The sequence below is a fragment of the Neomonachus schauinslandi genome, chromosome 4, assembly GCF_002201575.2.
Source record: "Neomonachus schauinslandi chromosome 4, ASM220157v2, whole genome shotgun sequence".
In the NCBI taxonomy this organism is placed as follows: Eukaryota; Metazoa; Chordata; class Mammalia; order Carnivora; family Phocidae; genus Neomonachus; species Neomonachus schauinslandi.
In genome coordinates this window covers 123,359,366-123,377,174 of record NC_058406.1, presented here as the reverse complement: position 1 = coordinate 123,377,174, position 17,809 = coordinate 123,359,366, and the positions used below count along the sequence as shown (strand labels likewise).

Below are 17,809 nucleotides of genomic sequence, written 5' to 3'. Positions count from 1 at the left end.
TATAACTTATTGTACATTACAGATAGAAGACCTCTCTGCTTATTCTCATAGATGGTAATGCAGAAAATCCAGTAGAGAAACCAGAGGGAATACTAATTTTGTCCTTTTATTTCACCCTGCCGTGTGAAAACAACATTGGCTGTAGATAGACAAAAGCACAGGGCAGCAGAAAGTGGAGCCTAAGCAGCCAGAAGAGCTTTTTCCTTCAACACAGTCTGAATCCTAAGTTGGACTAGGGAGAGGAGAATGACTCCATTTAGATTTCAAATTTCCTTTATTTTTTTTTTTAAAGATTTAACTTATTTATTTGAGAGAGAGAGAGAGAGTGAGCACGAGCAGGAAGGAGAAGCAGAGAGAGGGAGAAGCAGACTCCCCACTGAGAAGGGAGCAGGACACAGGCCTTGATCCCAGTACCCTGAGAACATGACCTCAGCCAAAGGCAGACACTTAACCTACTAGATTTTAAATTTCCTTTAATTCATTACTGAGATAAATGGTCAGTTCAAACATGTGAGTAACACCAGGTCTAGGTTAAATAATAACAGGTAAAGATTAGGGAGATAAATACTTAACTAAGTTCAGGTGTTTTTCTTCCTCAAGAATCTGCTCTTTGGACTAGTTATTTTGTTCTTGAATGATATGCTGAGATACTGAAATAATTTTTTTAAACAAACGTAATAGCGAACAATCATGCAAATTCCTCAAACATAGTAAATAGGCTAACTCAGGCAATACCCAAGGCCCCACTGTTAACTGTTGGTGATACATCCTAACTGAAAGCGAGTTTCTGTTTCTGTGCTGCCTGATCAACTCAGTGTTGACAACAGAAAAGCATGCTCAAAACCAAACCTCCCCTTCCAGCTACCACCCCATTTCTTTGCTTTCCTTTGTGGTAAAACTCCTCAAGTAAGAGATCTAAATTCTTTGTCTATTCCTGCTATCCTCTCCTCTAGTTCTCTCTTGAACTCTTTTCTATCAGAGTTTGTACCCACCACACCCCTGAAATGGCTCACAAAGGTCACCAATGACTTATCAAATCCAGTGGTCAATTCTCAACACTTACCTGCTTTACCAGCAACATTAACAGAGTTAATTACTACCTCCTTGACACACTTTCTTCATCTGATTGTTGCGACATCCCATTCCCAGTTTTTCTACCTTACTGCAATGCTGAAGGACCCAAACCTTGGGCCATTTCTTTATCTATCTTTACTCACTAAGTGGACCAAAAGAGTGAGGGAAACATAACGTCCTGGGATAAAAGATAGAATGAATCCAATGAACCTGAAGAATCATTACAAGTAAGGACAGCAATACTATACTCTTTCTCCAAACCATGGCAGATATTACTGATTTGTCAGGGCACTCCTCCAACTGAGCCAAGAAGTGGCCTGGAATCCTTCGTATTCAGTGGTCTAGGCATTCACTTTTTTTTTTTTTTTATTATGTTATGTTAGTCACCATACATTACATCATTAGTTTTTGATGTAGTGTTCCATGATTCATTGTTTGCGTATAACACCCAGTGCTCCATTCAACACGTGCCCTCCTTAATACCCATCACCTGGCTAACCCATCCACCCAACCCCCTCCCCTCTAGAACCCTCAGTTTGTTTCTCAGAGTGATAGTCTCTCATGGTTTGTCTCCGCCTTCGATTTCCCCCCCTTCATTCACTTCTAATGAACTGCTAGAGTTGACATTCAAGATGAACTCTATATATGCCATTCCTGCTATTCCTCAGTATGTTTTCCCTGTGCTCAAATATGGGATTATGGGAGGGAGGAACTGGTTAAAGCAAGTTTAATAGCCTTTAATATGCTAATGTCCGTCATGACTCTTCTGGAACAAGCTGGCTGACAACTAGGGCTGCAGCCCTAGCCCAAAAACACCGAGCACCAGTGAGAATATCCATTAGGCCTGCATGGACACTTTTGTCAGAATACCTCCCTGGACTTAAGATCTCCTGAGAAATAAAGTCTACTGGTTTTACACACACACACCCTAGAAAAATAACAATAGCAAAACAGCAGAACCCAACTATAATTTGTGGATTTAAGAACTCCTCAGAACTCTATTAAAGTAATGCAAAGCTAGGGCAGTAAAACAGGCAAGCATATGATAGTATTATATTCACTGTAACTATGGTTATTATATTTTATAGGGTTCTAGTTAAACTGGTCTAATTAAACTGGCATATATTTATACATTCACAAAAAAGGTCTTCCTAGAATTCAGTTAGAGGATGTTTGAAACAGACTTACTGAGGATTTCCAGATGGTCCCAGGTTGATGTTCTGTGAGGTAGAGTGTAGCTATTGGGACGGGGAAAAAAAGCGGTAACACTCTTATTGGAACTTCAAAGGTTATCAGTCAATGAATGTTTCTGAAATAAAATATACATAACTCTACCATAGATATTGGATGTACTGCCATGTTAAAGAAGCCTGAAGTCCTAATTCTTAATAAATGCAGTAACTTATTTGGAAACACACAATATAATCATTTTAACGATAAATTTCAAGAGCAGTTGTAAGGAGAAAAATAAGGCAGAAATAAAGCTCAAAGTTGTCGAATGAATGAAGTACACTGGGGAAAGCTCCTTGGACAAGGTGGGTGTAGAAACCCCAATTTATGAAGGGTCATTTCTACATTTAAAAAGCTGGTTAAAATGGCTGTCTGTTTTTTCAAATTTTCAAATAATTGCTTATTAATTTTATGATATGGAAATAAGATGATGATGACGAAGACTGCTAATGCTGGAATGAATTATAGGAGACGGACTTATTTCCAAGTCAAATACATGTAGACAAGGGTGCTTTTCTTTCTAATTCCACCACTGTAGTCAAATAAAAATTTTAGATAGCCTTTTCTCTTTATAATAATATAAATTTGATCCCTAATATTAATTTAGAAGCAAATCTTTACTTACCTACTATGCCATAAAGCAATTTAAGAAAAGATTCTAGCTCACTAATAATTAGCTAGAAATTTAACCCCAAATCCCATCAGATTAATCTAGTGATCTTGTTAACGTGAGCATTTTTTATAAAGCCAACTGTAGTGAATCCTGCTTCACATTAAATTCCCTTTGAAATTCTTTATGCATAAAGAATTAAAACAGTTATAGAGATCCCAAATATGCATACTTTTACTATAGCTATATAATTATCCTTGATATAAGTTATAGATATAAGCTTTAAAAAATTTTTCTCTTTAATCAGTACTGAAAAATTTTACCTAACCAATTTCTTATTAGAGACATATATCATATAGATTTCCACTTAAATTCATTTGAAACTTATAGACAATCTCCAGAATGCAAACTACTTTTAAAAATAAAGGGCAAAATTCCTAAGCATAATAATACATTTCTTATGAAATAACAATATTGGCACCAGCTTCTTATAAAACGAAATTTCCTATCAATATATTTACATGAAAAATCTTCATGTAATACATTTTCAGCCCCCAGAAGACAGAAATACAGAGAACCATACAATCTAGCAAAAGACAAAAAAAAAATGTATAAAAAATCTGGTTCATGAAATAAGATTCATCCTGTTGTCCCATAATTTTAACATGGAAGAATCTTTTCTGTTTATATATTACAGTGTTCCAGAGAATCTGATAACATAATACAAACTAAGTTACAATTCTGATACACTTATTCTTTTAATGAACATGAAGAAAACCGATGGATCACTTTTTTAAAGATTTATTTATTTCAGAGACAGAGGGAGAAAGAGCTCACGGGTGAGCAGGGGGAGGGGCAGAGGGAGAGAATCTTCGAGCAGACTCCCCGCTGAGTGTGGAGCCCCATGCAGGGCAATCCCACAACCCAAGAGATCATGACCTGAGCCAAAACCAAGAGCCAGTCGCTCAACTGACTGAGCTACCCAGCCCCCCCAAAACTGGATCACTTTTCCATTTAATTAACTTTCCTTATATAGATGAGGGAAGAGGATTCAATAAGCATGGATTAAACAATAGGACAACCTGTGCCCTGAATCACACCACTATGTACAAAGATTTCATTACATAGCAGTGGTTTTCCTAATAGAGCACATTCCTGAAATAATAATGGAAATTATTGGAAAATATAATCAGATAACTTTTTACTCTACCCACTATTTTTAAAGATTATACTAAACCAAAGGTGAGATATAATTTATTAACAGTGAACACTAATCAAACGTGTAAGTTTCTTGACTTCTTTTGGCCTCTATTTTTTTCTCACTAAAAAGCCCTGAAAGATATTTTCTGGCTACTAATTTAGTTATCCACTTAGAAGTCCTTAATAAATAGCTACAGCAGGGTGCCTGGGTGGCTCAGTCGGTTAAGCATCCCACTCGTGATTTTGGCTCAGGTCATGATCTCATGGGTCTTGAAATCGAGGGGCTGGTTGGGCTCTGTACTCAGCAGGGAGTCTGCTTGAGATTCTCTCCCTTTTCTGAAGAGATTCTTTCTATCCATATTTTAAAACTGCAAGAGATCCCAGTCCAAGTTTCAGATTTTATGGATGAAAAAAGAGAAAGGAAATAAAATTCAGATCTGAGGCCAGAAGTGACAGAGAACAGGGACCAGAACTCGGGAAGGTTCTTTCTTCAAAACCAGCTGTCTCCTATAGCAAGGCAAGATATTTTTCAAATGACCTAAACCTATATATTCTCAACATGATTGCCAAGCAAAACATGGAAAAATCAGGGTTACCTACATTTTATTCTTTAAAATATTTTTTAATAGTTTCATCTTTTTCAATTAAAAATATATACTCATAATTGGACAATATGGAAAGTATCAGGAAGAAAATGCTTTTAAAAAATCTATAACCTTATTAACAGATGATTTTGCAAATATTATAGCAATTTCATACAGTCTTTATGTAACTTTAAACTTTAAAAAACTGACTGGAATCACTGTGAGAATATGAATATAAAATTTTATACCCTGATTTCAGGTAACAGTATGTCAAAACTTAAAATACTATCTTAAATATTTTCAAAATGTACAATATATGGGGACAAACACTATTTGATTGATGAATATTTAAATTTATTCTAATTTTTCACAGAAACTACTAAAATGAATAACTTTTTTTTTTTAAGATTTTATTTATTTATCTGACAGAGAGAGACACAGCGAGAGAGGGAACACAAGCAGGGGGAGTGGGAGAGGGAGAAGCAGGCTTCCCACGGAGCAGGGAGCCCAATGCGGGGCTCGATCCCAGGACCCTGGGATCATGACCCTGAGCCGAAGGCAGACACTTAACGACTGAGCCACCCAGGCACCCCGAATATCTTTTTTTCTGTGTAAAGAATTATTTCATTTGCATCAATTCCTAAATAATTAGAACATTTTCATGTTTGGTACACATTGCCAAATTGCTTTCCAAAAGAGTTGCATAAAATTATAGCAATGCCAGGAAAGCCTGAGGGTGCCTACTGTGCTTTACCCTTATCAGTCCTGAAATATTTTATTTACTTTACATTTTTGTTAATTTGGCAGAGAAAAAAAATCCCTATTGTACAAATTTCACTTGCTACTGGCACTGAGGTTGAACATTCCCCCACATCTCTGTTTACAGTATTTCTTCATGCCCCTTTTCTCTTAATCTACTGGGGTCTTAAATATCCTTTTTTTCAAATATCCATTTGTATGACATTTTTACATAAATATTTTTGCCTTATTTATTACAAATGCTCTCCCAGTTTGTTTCTCTTTTGACAAGTTGCAAAGATACAAAGTTAAAATATCCTTTTATGTTGTCCTAGAATCAACCATGTCACAAATGGAAAAGATATATCAGTTCTCTTAACTGAAAACCCTCTTGTGGCATCAGAAATAGAAAATTACTACTTTACAGTAGTCACAAAAAAGGAATATGTCTATTTTCCAAATGAAGATTTTAGCTGTGTGACAATAATGTTCTGATTCATATTATCTTTTAAATCCAAAAACAGAACCATGACAAAATAAGACATTATAAAGACAAAAACACACCTGAACCCAATACCTCTGATTTTCATTCATATATTAAGCAAACACAGTTTTCATCATGTATTAATTATAAAGGTGTTACCATATTTATATACACTTTTTCATTATAATTTTAATTGCTAAATAATTCTCTGGGTTGTTTTATAATTTACCTTTCTCACATCACTTTCTAAAGTAAATGTTGAAAACATCTTTATAATAAGCCACGGCTTATCCTATTTATTTGTTATCACAATTGATTAAAAAAATAAGAATATCCTATTCTTGATTTGGAAGACATACTGATTATGTGCATGTACCTACAGGAATAAAACTTAGTTCATGCCAACTGGCACATGTGTATTGGTTGTTCTGCATATAAAAACTTGGCAATGTAGAAGCAGTATTCAATTAACATTTTGGTTGAAAGGCCTTTCCTACTAGTCAAAATTCAAAACAACAGTTTTAGTATGTTAATGATTATAAAGATATATAATGATAAAAATTTAAGAGGCAAAGTGAAGAGAGAATATAAAATTGTATATATTGTACAATTAAAATTAGGTAACTAAAAAATCCTTATATATTAAGAGAAGACTAGAAAGAAAACCACTAAAATATTAAAAATTACTGGTCTGGTTAGGGATAAGGAAGTAATACATCCAATTTTTTTAAAGATTTTATTTATTTATTTATTTGACAGAGAGAGAGTGAGCACAAGCAGGGGGAGTGACAGGCAAAGGGAGAGGGAGAAGTAGACTCCCTGCTGAGCAGGGAGCCCAACACAGGTCTCAATCCTAGGACCCTGGGATCATGACCTGAGCCAAAGGTAGACGCTTAACTGAGCCACCCAGGGGCCCCTAGTAGAAAGTCTCAAAACTTGCTACTAACTAAACTTTCTACTACTCTTCCTTACTAAATACTAGCATGTATTACTTTTTCATCATAAAAGTCTCATTTTATAAATTTTTTAATAAGTAGTAACCAGTAAGAGGTGTACACATTTGTTTTTATGTATTCTAGAGAGTAGAAAATTTACAATGGATGAAATTACATCATTTTAAGTATATGTTGCCATAAAGTTGTCAGTAATTTCATCTTTGGGGAATGGTATTTTTTTCTGTTAAAAAATACAATCCCTCTTACTACCTTCTGAGTACTTCTTTCATCCTCATCTTCTGATGGATCTGACTGATGTTTTGGACTGTCCATTTGAAGGAATGCTCTGACATCTGGACTAAAAACAAAAATTAACTTTATTATGACTTTGAAAGCATTTCTATAGCTTTTCTCCCTTTTAAAATGAAAATAACCATAGTAGCATTTACAGTATGAAAGCCAATACAATCCATCAATATTATAAAAGGAACAGGCTGATTAATTTTTTAAAAATAGGGAATCCAACAGACAAATGGTCAAAGATATAAACAAGGCAGTTCATAAAGAAAAAACCCAAATGGTAAGGAAGATGTCTAGCTTAATTCATAATCAAAGAAATAAAAATTAAAACACTAATGAAATACCACTTTCTGTCCATTAACTGGCAAAAACTAGGAAGACAGAGAATATCAGAAGCTGGTAGGGATATAGGGAAAGAGACACCCTCATGCATTGCTAGTAAGAATGTGAAATGAGGCAACTTTTCTGAAAAGGAATTTGGCAATACTTGGTGAAACTGTGTCTGCATTTTTCCTGGGCCCAGAAATTCCAGTTCTAGGAATAAACCACAAAAAATAAATCATGTGCAGGTTTAGTGAAAGACACGTGACTAGGATACTCATTGTAATTTTCTAGTAGTGAATCAGAAGCAAAATAGGCATCTACCACTAAATTAAAATTAGTAAGAAAGCTACGGTCACTGCCCACAGAGAATTCTACTCGAGTCAGAAACAAGGTAGTACAGTATCATTTTTGTATATATATTAAATATTCACAGACATGAAGCAATACCCGATAAACAAATTCCAAAGACGTAACAAATATATGAAAGTGGGTATCAACAGGAGGGATGAAGAGATGGGGATGAAGATCAAACATGAAGAGAAAAAAATAAGACTAAAATACAAGGGGGCCTTAATGCACTAATGCAGTGACAGGATTGCATTAATGACATCCCTGAGGGATAATTTAAACTCTGTATCTGAGGTACCTCCTCCTCAAATTGTCCTTAATGATTAAATAAAATATACATTCATTGTAGAAATTCAGAAAGATGAAAAATAATTTTTAAAAAGAGTAGGGCTGGTGAGAATGTATAGAGCCACTGTGGAAAACAGTTTGGCAGTTCTTCAGAAAGTTAAACACAGAATTTCCATATGACTAAGCAATTCCATTCCTAGGTATGTACCCAAGAAAAATAAAAACATATTCACACAAAAACTCATGTTCATAGCAGCATTATTCACAATAGCCAAAAAGTAGAAACAACCCAAATGAATGGACCAACAAAATGTAACATATCCATACAAAGGAATATCATTCAGTCATAAAAAGGACTGAAGTACTGACACATTAATACTCCATGGATAAACCTCAAAAACATTAGGCTAAAAAAAAAAGACAAAAAAGTTCATATATTATATGACTCCATTTATATGAAATGTCCAGAACAGGCAAACCCACAGTGACAGAAAAGCAGATTAGTGGTTGCCAAGGGTTGGGGGAAGGAGAAATTCAAAAGTACAGTTGACCCTTGAACAACATGGGGGTTAGGGACATAAACCCTCCACGCAGTTGAAAATCCATGTGTAACTGTTTGATTCCCCCCAAATTTAACTACTAACAGCCTGCTGTTGACCCGAAGCCTTACCAGTAACATAAATGGTTGATTAACACTTATTTTGTTATATGTATTACATACTGTACTCTTACAATAATGTAACCTAAGAAAATATTAAGAAAATTGTAATGAAGAGAAAATACATTTACAGTACTGTCCTGTACTTATCAAAAAATAATCCATGCATAAGCAGACCCACACAGTTCAAACCCATGTTGTTCAAGGGTCAGCTGCAGTCTCTTTGGAGTGATGTTGTTAGATTAGCCTTGAGGCAATAGAACTGGATAGTTGTGATGGTTATACAGCAATGTGATATATTAAACACCACAAAATTGTATACTTTAAAAACAGCTAAAAATGTAAATTATATTTATGTGAATTTTATCTCAACAAAATTTTCTTTTTAAAGGTGAGGGTGAGGATCTTCAATCTTACCACACAGAGGCAACTATTACTAATCTTGGTGGTATTTTATTTCAATTTTTTTTTCCTGCACTGTTAAGACCACCCTGTATTTAAAATATTTTTATCTTACTGGTTATTTTTTACCTAAAAACTACATCATAAACATTTCCCCATGTTGTTAAAAACTCCTTGTAAACAGTCACTTTTGATAGATGTATGATGCTGTATAATAAGAATGCACTAAATGTTATTCAATGATTCTTTCGCTTTAAAATATTTAGATGGCCTCTAACTTTTTATTATACAACTTTCACTGCTACAAATAATGTTGCAATCATAATTTTTGTGCATAACATTAGAACTGCATTTAGGATTTTCAATACAGATTTTTTTTTTTTAAAGATTTTATTTATTTATTTGACAGAGAGAGACACAGCGAGAGAGGGAACACAAGCAGGGGGAATGGCAGAGGGAGAGGGAGAAGCAGGCTTCCCACTGAGCAGGGAGCCTGATGCGGGGCTCGATCCCAGGACCCTGGGATCATGACCTGAGCCGAAGGCAGACGGTTAACCGACTGAGCCACCCAGGTGCCCCTCAATACAGATTTTTAAAAATAAACTTATTTGGTCTGAATTATAAACCATTTTCAGGCTTTAAATACAGTTTGTTAAGCTGATTTCCAGAGAGGTTATGCTAATTTATTCTCTCCCAGCAGTATATGAACATCCTGAACCCTCTCTCCAGCTCTGATTAGCATTAAATATTAGTTTATATTACTATCTCTAATAATTTAAGTAAAAATAAGTAATTTAAAGAAAAGGCACTCCACTTTATTAGTAATTAGTGAAAGACAAATGCAACAGTAAGATACCACAACCCACTCACCAGAATGGCTCAAATTGAAGAGACTAACAATACTAAGTGTTGGTGAGGTGAGCAGTGTGATCTCAGACATGGATAGTGGAAGTATTACCTGGTACAATCACTCTGGAAAACATTTTTAATATTATCCCTTAAGGTTAAATATATAATACCCTACAACCCAGAAGTTCTATTCCAAATACATCAGAAATGTTTGCACATTGCAGGAAAAGATATGTTAATAGCAACATTATTTGTAACAAAATAAAAATAACTCAAATGTGTATCAGCAGTAAAATGGATAAACTGGAGTATATTCATACAATGGGATATTATACAGCAGTGGAAATCAACAAATTATAGCTATGTCCAACAATATAAATGACTCTCACATGGTTGAAAACAAGCCAGATAGGGAACATATTGTATGATTCCCTGTATTATAAAGTACAACAATGGCACCTTAATCTATCCTGCTAAAAATCAGGAGCATCATTACCTTTGGGAAGGAGGGAAGGAACAGAGATCGAGAGGGGGCATGTGAGGGGTTTCAGGTGTGCTGGTAATGTTCTATTTCTTGGCTTGGGAGGTGGCAACTCAGATGTGTTCACTTTCTCATAGTTCATTAAGCATATAATCATGAGTTGTGCTCCTTTCTGTATGTGTTATACTGCAATAAAGCTAAAATAAGGTATTTTTACTCCCATTTGCATTTCTTAAATAGATAAGGAAATATTCAGTTTCTCTGGTAATTAATAAGCCACTTGTATCTCCACTTTTATAAATCACTAATGTGCTTTGTCCATTTCTTCTGCTGTCTTAAGTGTGTCCTATCTGTACAAGCTCTTTCTATAGTAAGTATATTTTATCTATTGTCCTTTACTATGGGAAGCTTTTTCTACATTTTTGGTTTTTAATTTCACTTGTGATATCTGGGGTTCAGAAGTTTTTAAGTCAAATTTGTCACTGTTTTACTTTACAATACATCATGCACTGCTGATATGCTCAGAAAACCCTTTTTTTAAATCTAGAAATCAGAGAAATAAATATTAACCTATCTTATTCCAGTTTCTAAATAATTCTAACAATAAATTTTAGTAAAGTTGTTTTAAAAGAAGCAAGTAAAGGTAATTTTATTTTTTTAAGATTTTATTTTTAAGTAATCTCTACACCTAACATGGGGCTCAAACTCACAACTGTTAAGATCAAGAGTCACATGCTCCTCTGATTAAGCCAGCCAGGCACCCCATTAAGTAAAGGTATTTTTAAACTGCATTTCCCTAACACAGGAGTAACAGGTACACAGTAGGTGTTCAAGATACACTTGATGATTGGCTTCTCTTCTTGCTCTCTTAAATCTGTACAATTTTATAGTTTGATGTATAAATTAAAAGTGTGAAAATTAACAAAGCTCTGTTAACACCAAGATGAGATCCAGAAAATACGAAATGTCATTTTTTATTAAAAAGAAAATGTCAGTGAAAAATTAAGTTTGAAAAAACTCTTGGCTATTTATTTTTGGAATTCTATAAATGTCCTCTACCTTGAATGGAATGGTGGCAGTTATAGGGTGTATATGTACATAAAAATCCATTAGGTTGTATACTTAAGAATTGTGTATTTTATAGTATAATGTTAAAATGAAAATAATCAAATTGCTTTTAGTTGACTTTTAATACCAAATATAACATCTTTAAAATGTTATACTTCCAGATCCAGAATGAATATTTAGAATTTAATATATAGTGGTAGAGGTTCTGAGTAACACTTCAAAATGCCAGAAGAAATAATCACCAGCAACATTTGTTCTATATTTATTCCATGTGAGGCTCTGTCAAAGAAGACAAATTTGACCTCTTGGTTTAGGAACTATATTTCAAACAAGCCACTAATATGACAATCTGAGTAATCTCAAGGGCAGATAGCAAAAATTAATGGTTAGGGAGTGGATCTAAGCTGAATACCTAGAATTTGTCTTAGGAAAAAGGCATAATTTTATTTAAATTAACATATAATGTATTATTTGTTTCAGGGGTACAGGTCTGTGATTCATCAGTCTTACACAATTCACAGCTCTCACCATAGCACATACCCTCCCCTATGTCCATCACCCAGCCACCCCATCCCTCCCACCCCCACCACTCCAGCAACCCTCAGTTTGTTTCCTGAGATTAAGAGTCTCTTATGGTTTGTCTCCCTCTCTGGTTTCCTCTTGTTTCATTTTTCCCTCCCTTCCCCTATGATCCTCTGTCTTGTTTCTCAAATTCCTCATATCAGTGAGATCATATACTTCTCTTTCTCTGATGGACTTATTTCGCTTAGCATAATACCCTCTAGTTCCATCCCACTCATTGCAAATGGCAAGATTTCATTTTTTGATGGCTGCATAATATTCCATTATTTATATATATATATATATATATATACACATATATATATACATACACACCCCCCCCCCATCTTCTTTATCCATTCATCTGTTGATGGACATCTTGGCTCTTTCCATAGTTTGGCTATTGTGGACATTGCTGCTATAAACATTGGGGTACAGGTGCCCCTTCGGATCCCTACATTTGTATCTTTGGGGTAAATACCCAGTAGTGCAATTGCTGGGTCATAGGGTAGCTATATTTTCAACTTTTTGAGGAACCTCCATATTGCTTTCCAGAGTGGCTGCATAATGTTTAAAAAATAATTATTTAGAGAGCCAAATCACAAAAGGCTCTTTGCTGAGGAAAAGACCGACATACAAACACCAAATTCAAGGATCCTCCCTGATTTTGTGTTTGTTCATTACCTGCTGAAGGCCCAGAATGGAAAGGCACCTGCTCCTCAATGCACTGGCTAAGCCCAGAGCTACCAGAGGTGCTGCACCTCTTCCCGACCCTTGGCCTTGCGAGCAACAGGGAAAATCCAAAGCAATGGGCAGAAGACCTTGGTCAGAAGAGGTCCAGTTCTAGTATTTTACTGAGTTAGTAAGTTATATTAAGTTAAAAAAAGGAGGTCAGAGGACTTGCTCAGAATGGTAGACACCCTCAGTAATTACACTGTGAAGAACTACACAAATAGTAGTCACCGGTTTTAGAACAACTGCTAAAAATACAGTCCTTCAGTGTTGTGATTCTGAAAAGACTATTACGTGTGTCACGTTTGCATCACCATCCATAAGGCAACCTTCACGTCTACACAGCTATGGAAAACTCCCGAGATATTTTACTTTATCCTCTTTATTTCTTCTAAGAACATAATACTTTATGTAAATAAAACAAAGTAACATATATGTAAATTAAAATTCATAATAATTATAATGAATATCCATGAACTAATTACCAGACTCAAAAATGAAAACACATCTCAAACCATGGATCTACCTGTATTTCCGATAGGACCCACCCTTCTGGCTTATTAGCATGAGACACACACACGGCCGGGAAAGCACCTTCCTGTTAAGTGGCTGTCTGCAATGCTATGTGGATAAGGCCTGGACTCCCTTGTCTGGGTCGACAGAATACCGTCACAGGTGGAACAAGGATGTTGGCGTGTGTACGTGACCCTTGCCAAGTCCTTCAGCCTCATCTCCTTTCTGAAAACCTACTCCGTAGTCTAGTCACCGTGAAATGTAAACACTTAAAGTGTCTTCAACATGTCAGGCTTTTTGTAGATTCTGTTACATGTACTGCCCCTTTTGCCTGGATGCTCTCCCTACCTTTTCTCGAACAACTGCACATCCTTTAAATCCCAGGAAGCCTTGCTTGCCCTCCTCCCAAGGAAAGCTGGCCACGTTTTTCTCCATGATCTTCTAGCACCTCTATCATAAAACTTTCCTACCTTTAATTGCTTGTTTATACGTCTGTTTCTCCCACTAGACAGGGAGCCTGTGCCTCTGGAAGGCCCTCTTTACATTACCAATGCATAGAGCAGGTACTTAATAAGTGCTTTTAAAAAAATTTTATTTAAATTCCAGTGAGTTAACATATAGTGTAATATTAGTTTCAGCTGTACAATATAGTGATTTAACAAATGCTTTTTGAATATAATTAGAAAAACGTCTTAACTGTGTACTATGCAACTTTCTTTCAAGTTTAATCTAAAAAACTAATACAAGTACAAAAAGAAGAAAGAAAATAACTAGGGTCTTGAGTTGATGGAGGGAAAAGGAGATTAAGGATACCAGGGGAAAACTGCTTGAGGATTTTACAAACATATACAGCACAATATTCTATAGAATGTATAAAATCTAGACCAGTAGCTTATTCAATATTCTTAGATTTGGTTTCAGCACCTCTTCAAAACACAATGAAAATTACTTACTGGTTGTAAAGTTCTGGATACCTAACTAAGTTCTGAATGAATTCATTCAGTCCTGCTCTTCTTTGTTTAATAAAATCTGTTAAGAGAGACAAACTATTAGGATTATTTATGTCAGACTATGTAATTATCATCAATATAGTTATATAAGAATGGACAACCAATTTGATCAATAAGCTATTTCTTTTTTTTTCTTGAAGATTTTATTTATTTATTTGACAGACAGAGAGACAGCACAAGCAGGGGGAGTGGCAGAGGGAGAGGGAGAAGCAGGCTCCCCACTGAGCAGAGAGCCCGATGCAGTGTTCGATCCCAGGACCCCGGGATCATGACCTGAGCCGAAGGCAGACGCGTAACCGACTAAGCCACCCAGGCTCCGCTCAATAAGCTATTTCTCAATTCACGTTTCTTGTTATACAATAAGAAATACTTAGAAATATATATATCTTTAAATCTATAAATACAATGATTATAAAATTAAAATTAAGCAGAAAACATGTCTCCCAAAAGAAAACTCTCCAAAGAAATGCCCTTTTAGGTTCTAAATAGACTCACCACAATTTGTCTGACTCCTCAAGTACTACCAGATAATGAATAAAAATTAACACTATGACACTGGTGATGGAAAATCATACTAATTTTAAAAAGTAACAAGAATTACTGGAAATCCTTGCAACTGGTTAATTGAGTATCACCAAAACTTGGCTGCTAAAAAACTCCCCCTGCTGAATATCCCTTGAAACACACAATGGAACAATTTTCTAAAGAACAACAGTCTAGCAGCTTCAAAGTGTTTTGACTTGATAATTAAGGATTATGCATCAGCAGGTTAGCAATAAAGGTAAAGCACAAAAGTTTCTTGGAATTAAAAAAACTTTATTCAAGCATCTTATCTCTGCTACTTACTAGTTAACTGACCTTGAACCTTTCTAAGATTTAAATCCATACTTGTAAAATGAGGATAACTAACATTTATACCTCATAATGCTGTTATAGGATTAAGTGAGACAATGCATATAAATTTAGAATAAAATGCCTGGCAGAGAGAAAGAGCACAATCTTTATTACTATTTTTGTTATTGTTGTTTTTATTTGTTGTTGTGGGGTTACAAATCCATCACCCTAAACCTGAATTCTTTTTTTATTTTTTTAAATTTTTTATTGTTATGTTAATCACAATACATTACATCATTAGTTTTTGATGTAGTGTTCCATGATTCATTGTTGGCGTATAACACCCAGTGCTCCACGCAGTACGTGCCCTCTTTAATACCCATCACCAGGCTAACCCATCCCCCCACCTCCCTCCCCTCTAGAACCCTCAGTTTGTTTTTCAGAGTCCATCGACAGATGAATGGATAAAGAAGATGTGGTATATATATACAATGGAATATTATGCAGCCATCAAAAGGAATGAGATCTTGCCATTTGCAACGACGTGGATGGAATTGGAGGGTGTTATGCTGAGCGAAATAAGTCAATCAGAGAAAGACATGTATCATATGACCTCACTGATATGAGGAATTCTTAATCTCAGGAAACAAACTGAGGGTTGGCTGGAGTGGGGGGTGTGTGGGAGGGATGGGGTGGCTGGGTGATAGACATTGGGGAGGGTATGTGCTATGGTGAGCGTTGTGAATTGTGCAAGACTGCGGAATCACAGACCTGTACCTCTGAAACAAATAATACATTATATGTTAAAAAAAAAAAAAAAGAGAAGAAGAAGAAGAAGATAGTAGGAAGGGAAAAATGAAGGGGGGAAATCGGAGGGGGAGACGAACCCGAATTCTTAAGAAATATACTCTAAAAATGGAAAAAAAACAGGATATTTGAAAAAGTGTCTCACTGGCTGCATGTCTCAATAAAAATCTATAAACAATATTCAACTCAAGAATGAGTTTTGATTTAGTAAAATGGTTTCTCCTCAATAAAGGTTTTAATGTACAATGCTTGTCACCAAAATTATGGGTTGTTTCTAGTCACTCAGGTTTATTTCCATTTCTTAAATGTAAGGTATGGCTATAAAAGAACAAATATAAATTAGATCTGGTCTGTTAGATCCAGATGCACTTAGTACTTTTTTCCTGTTCAACTGTGAATTTCTTGAAGAAGTTCAGGAAGGTATTGTATAGAACTCTTCCAAGGGCATTCTTCCTATTCACCACACAGTAAAGGAAAGGTGAGGTTTACAATAGAAACTACACTTGAAACAGTTATTTTTCAGGAACTGAACTTAGTAAGTAAACATAGGAGAGAAAACTAAAATGAATGACTACATTTGAGATATTCAGAGAAAAGCTAATATTATAGGGATGCAGCTCTAATGTGTTCTGTGGATACTTACTCTAAAGATACATTTTACATTGGGAGATCAATTGTGAGATTAAGTTTCTTTCTTTAGTGAGCTACAGCCCATGCTGCTAAGTGCTACTTCCATTTCATTGCTGACTCTGAACAGTTTTTGAAAGCCCTATGGAAAGCCCAACATAAGAACAGAAAGAAGTCAGTAATGAAAAAAGAAGCCCTATAGCAGTCAAAGTTTAGAGGAAATTCCAAGCTTAATTTTTAGATCAACATTAAGCCGGCAAATATCTTTAAAAATTCCAGGTAAGAGGGGCGCCTGGGTGGCTCAGTTGTTAAGCGTCTGCCTTCTCCTCAGGTCATGATCCCAGGGTCCTGGGATCGAGCCCTGCATAGGGCTCCCTGCTCTGTGGAGAGCCTACTTTTCCCTCTCCCACTCCCCCTGCTTGGGTTCCTTCTCTTGCTGTCTATCTGTCAAATAAATAAAATCTTAAAAAAAAAAAATTCCAGGTAAGACTAAAATGTACAAGCCCATTATTGGTAAGTCCCAAGAATTTATATAAAGCTGACATACTATCTTTAAGAATTAGAGTTAGAGATAAATATATATATAGGCTTGTGCATCATGGGTGGGGGAGAGGGAAAGAATCCCAAGCATGTTTCATGTTGTGAGGGGCTTGATCCCTGGACCTTGAGGATCATGACCTGAGCCAAAATCAAGAGTCTGACGCTTAACCAACTGAGCCACCCAGGAGCCCCTGGAGAGATATATTTTTAAAAATCTCTCCAATTGGGCGACTGGGTGGCTCAGTCGTTAAGTGTCTGCCTTCGGTTCAGGTCATGATCCCAGGGTCCTGGGATCGAGCCCCGCATCGGGCTCCCTGCTCGGCAGGAAGCCTGCTTCTCCCTCTCCCACTCCCCGTGCTTGTGTTCCTGCTCTCGCTCTCTCTGTCAAATAAATAAATAAAATCTTTAAAAAAAAACCTCTCCAATTAAGAATTTATGTGAATTTATCTGTTGTAATTCAAAAGAAATTTCAATTAGAGACTGAAAAGAAATCAAAGCTTAGACAATAAAATGAAAGCTTTAGTCTCCAGAGTGTGTATGAAAATGACCTATACAGATTTCTGTCATTTCACTGCTTCAAGAAAAATCAACTAAGAGGACACAATTTCCAGT

General features: G+C 35.7%; 1 protein-coding gene across 8 annotated transcripts in view; it reads right to left on the bottom strand.

The window, feature by feature from the left end:
• Positions 1-17,809, bottom strand: part of LOC110579077 (serine/threonine-protein kinase Sgk3) — a 137,634-nt gene that overhangs the window by 31,979 nt on the left and 87,846 nt on the right. For all 8 annotated transcript variants that reach the window (XM_021688617.2, XM_021688621.2, XM_021688615.2 and 5 more), the window contains 3 exons: positions 14,333-14,408; positions 7,126-7,213; positions 2,263-2,312 (listed from right to left, as the gene is read on the bottom strand). In XM_021688617.2, coding sequence (XP_021544292.1) covers positions 2,263-2,312; positions 7,126-7,213; positions 14,333-14,408 — 214 coding nt within the window. The remainder of the gene's footprint in view (positions 1-2,262; positions 2,313-7,125; positions 7,214-14,332; positions 14,409-17,809) is intronic.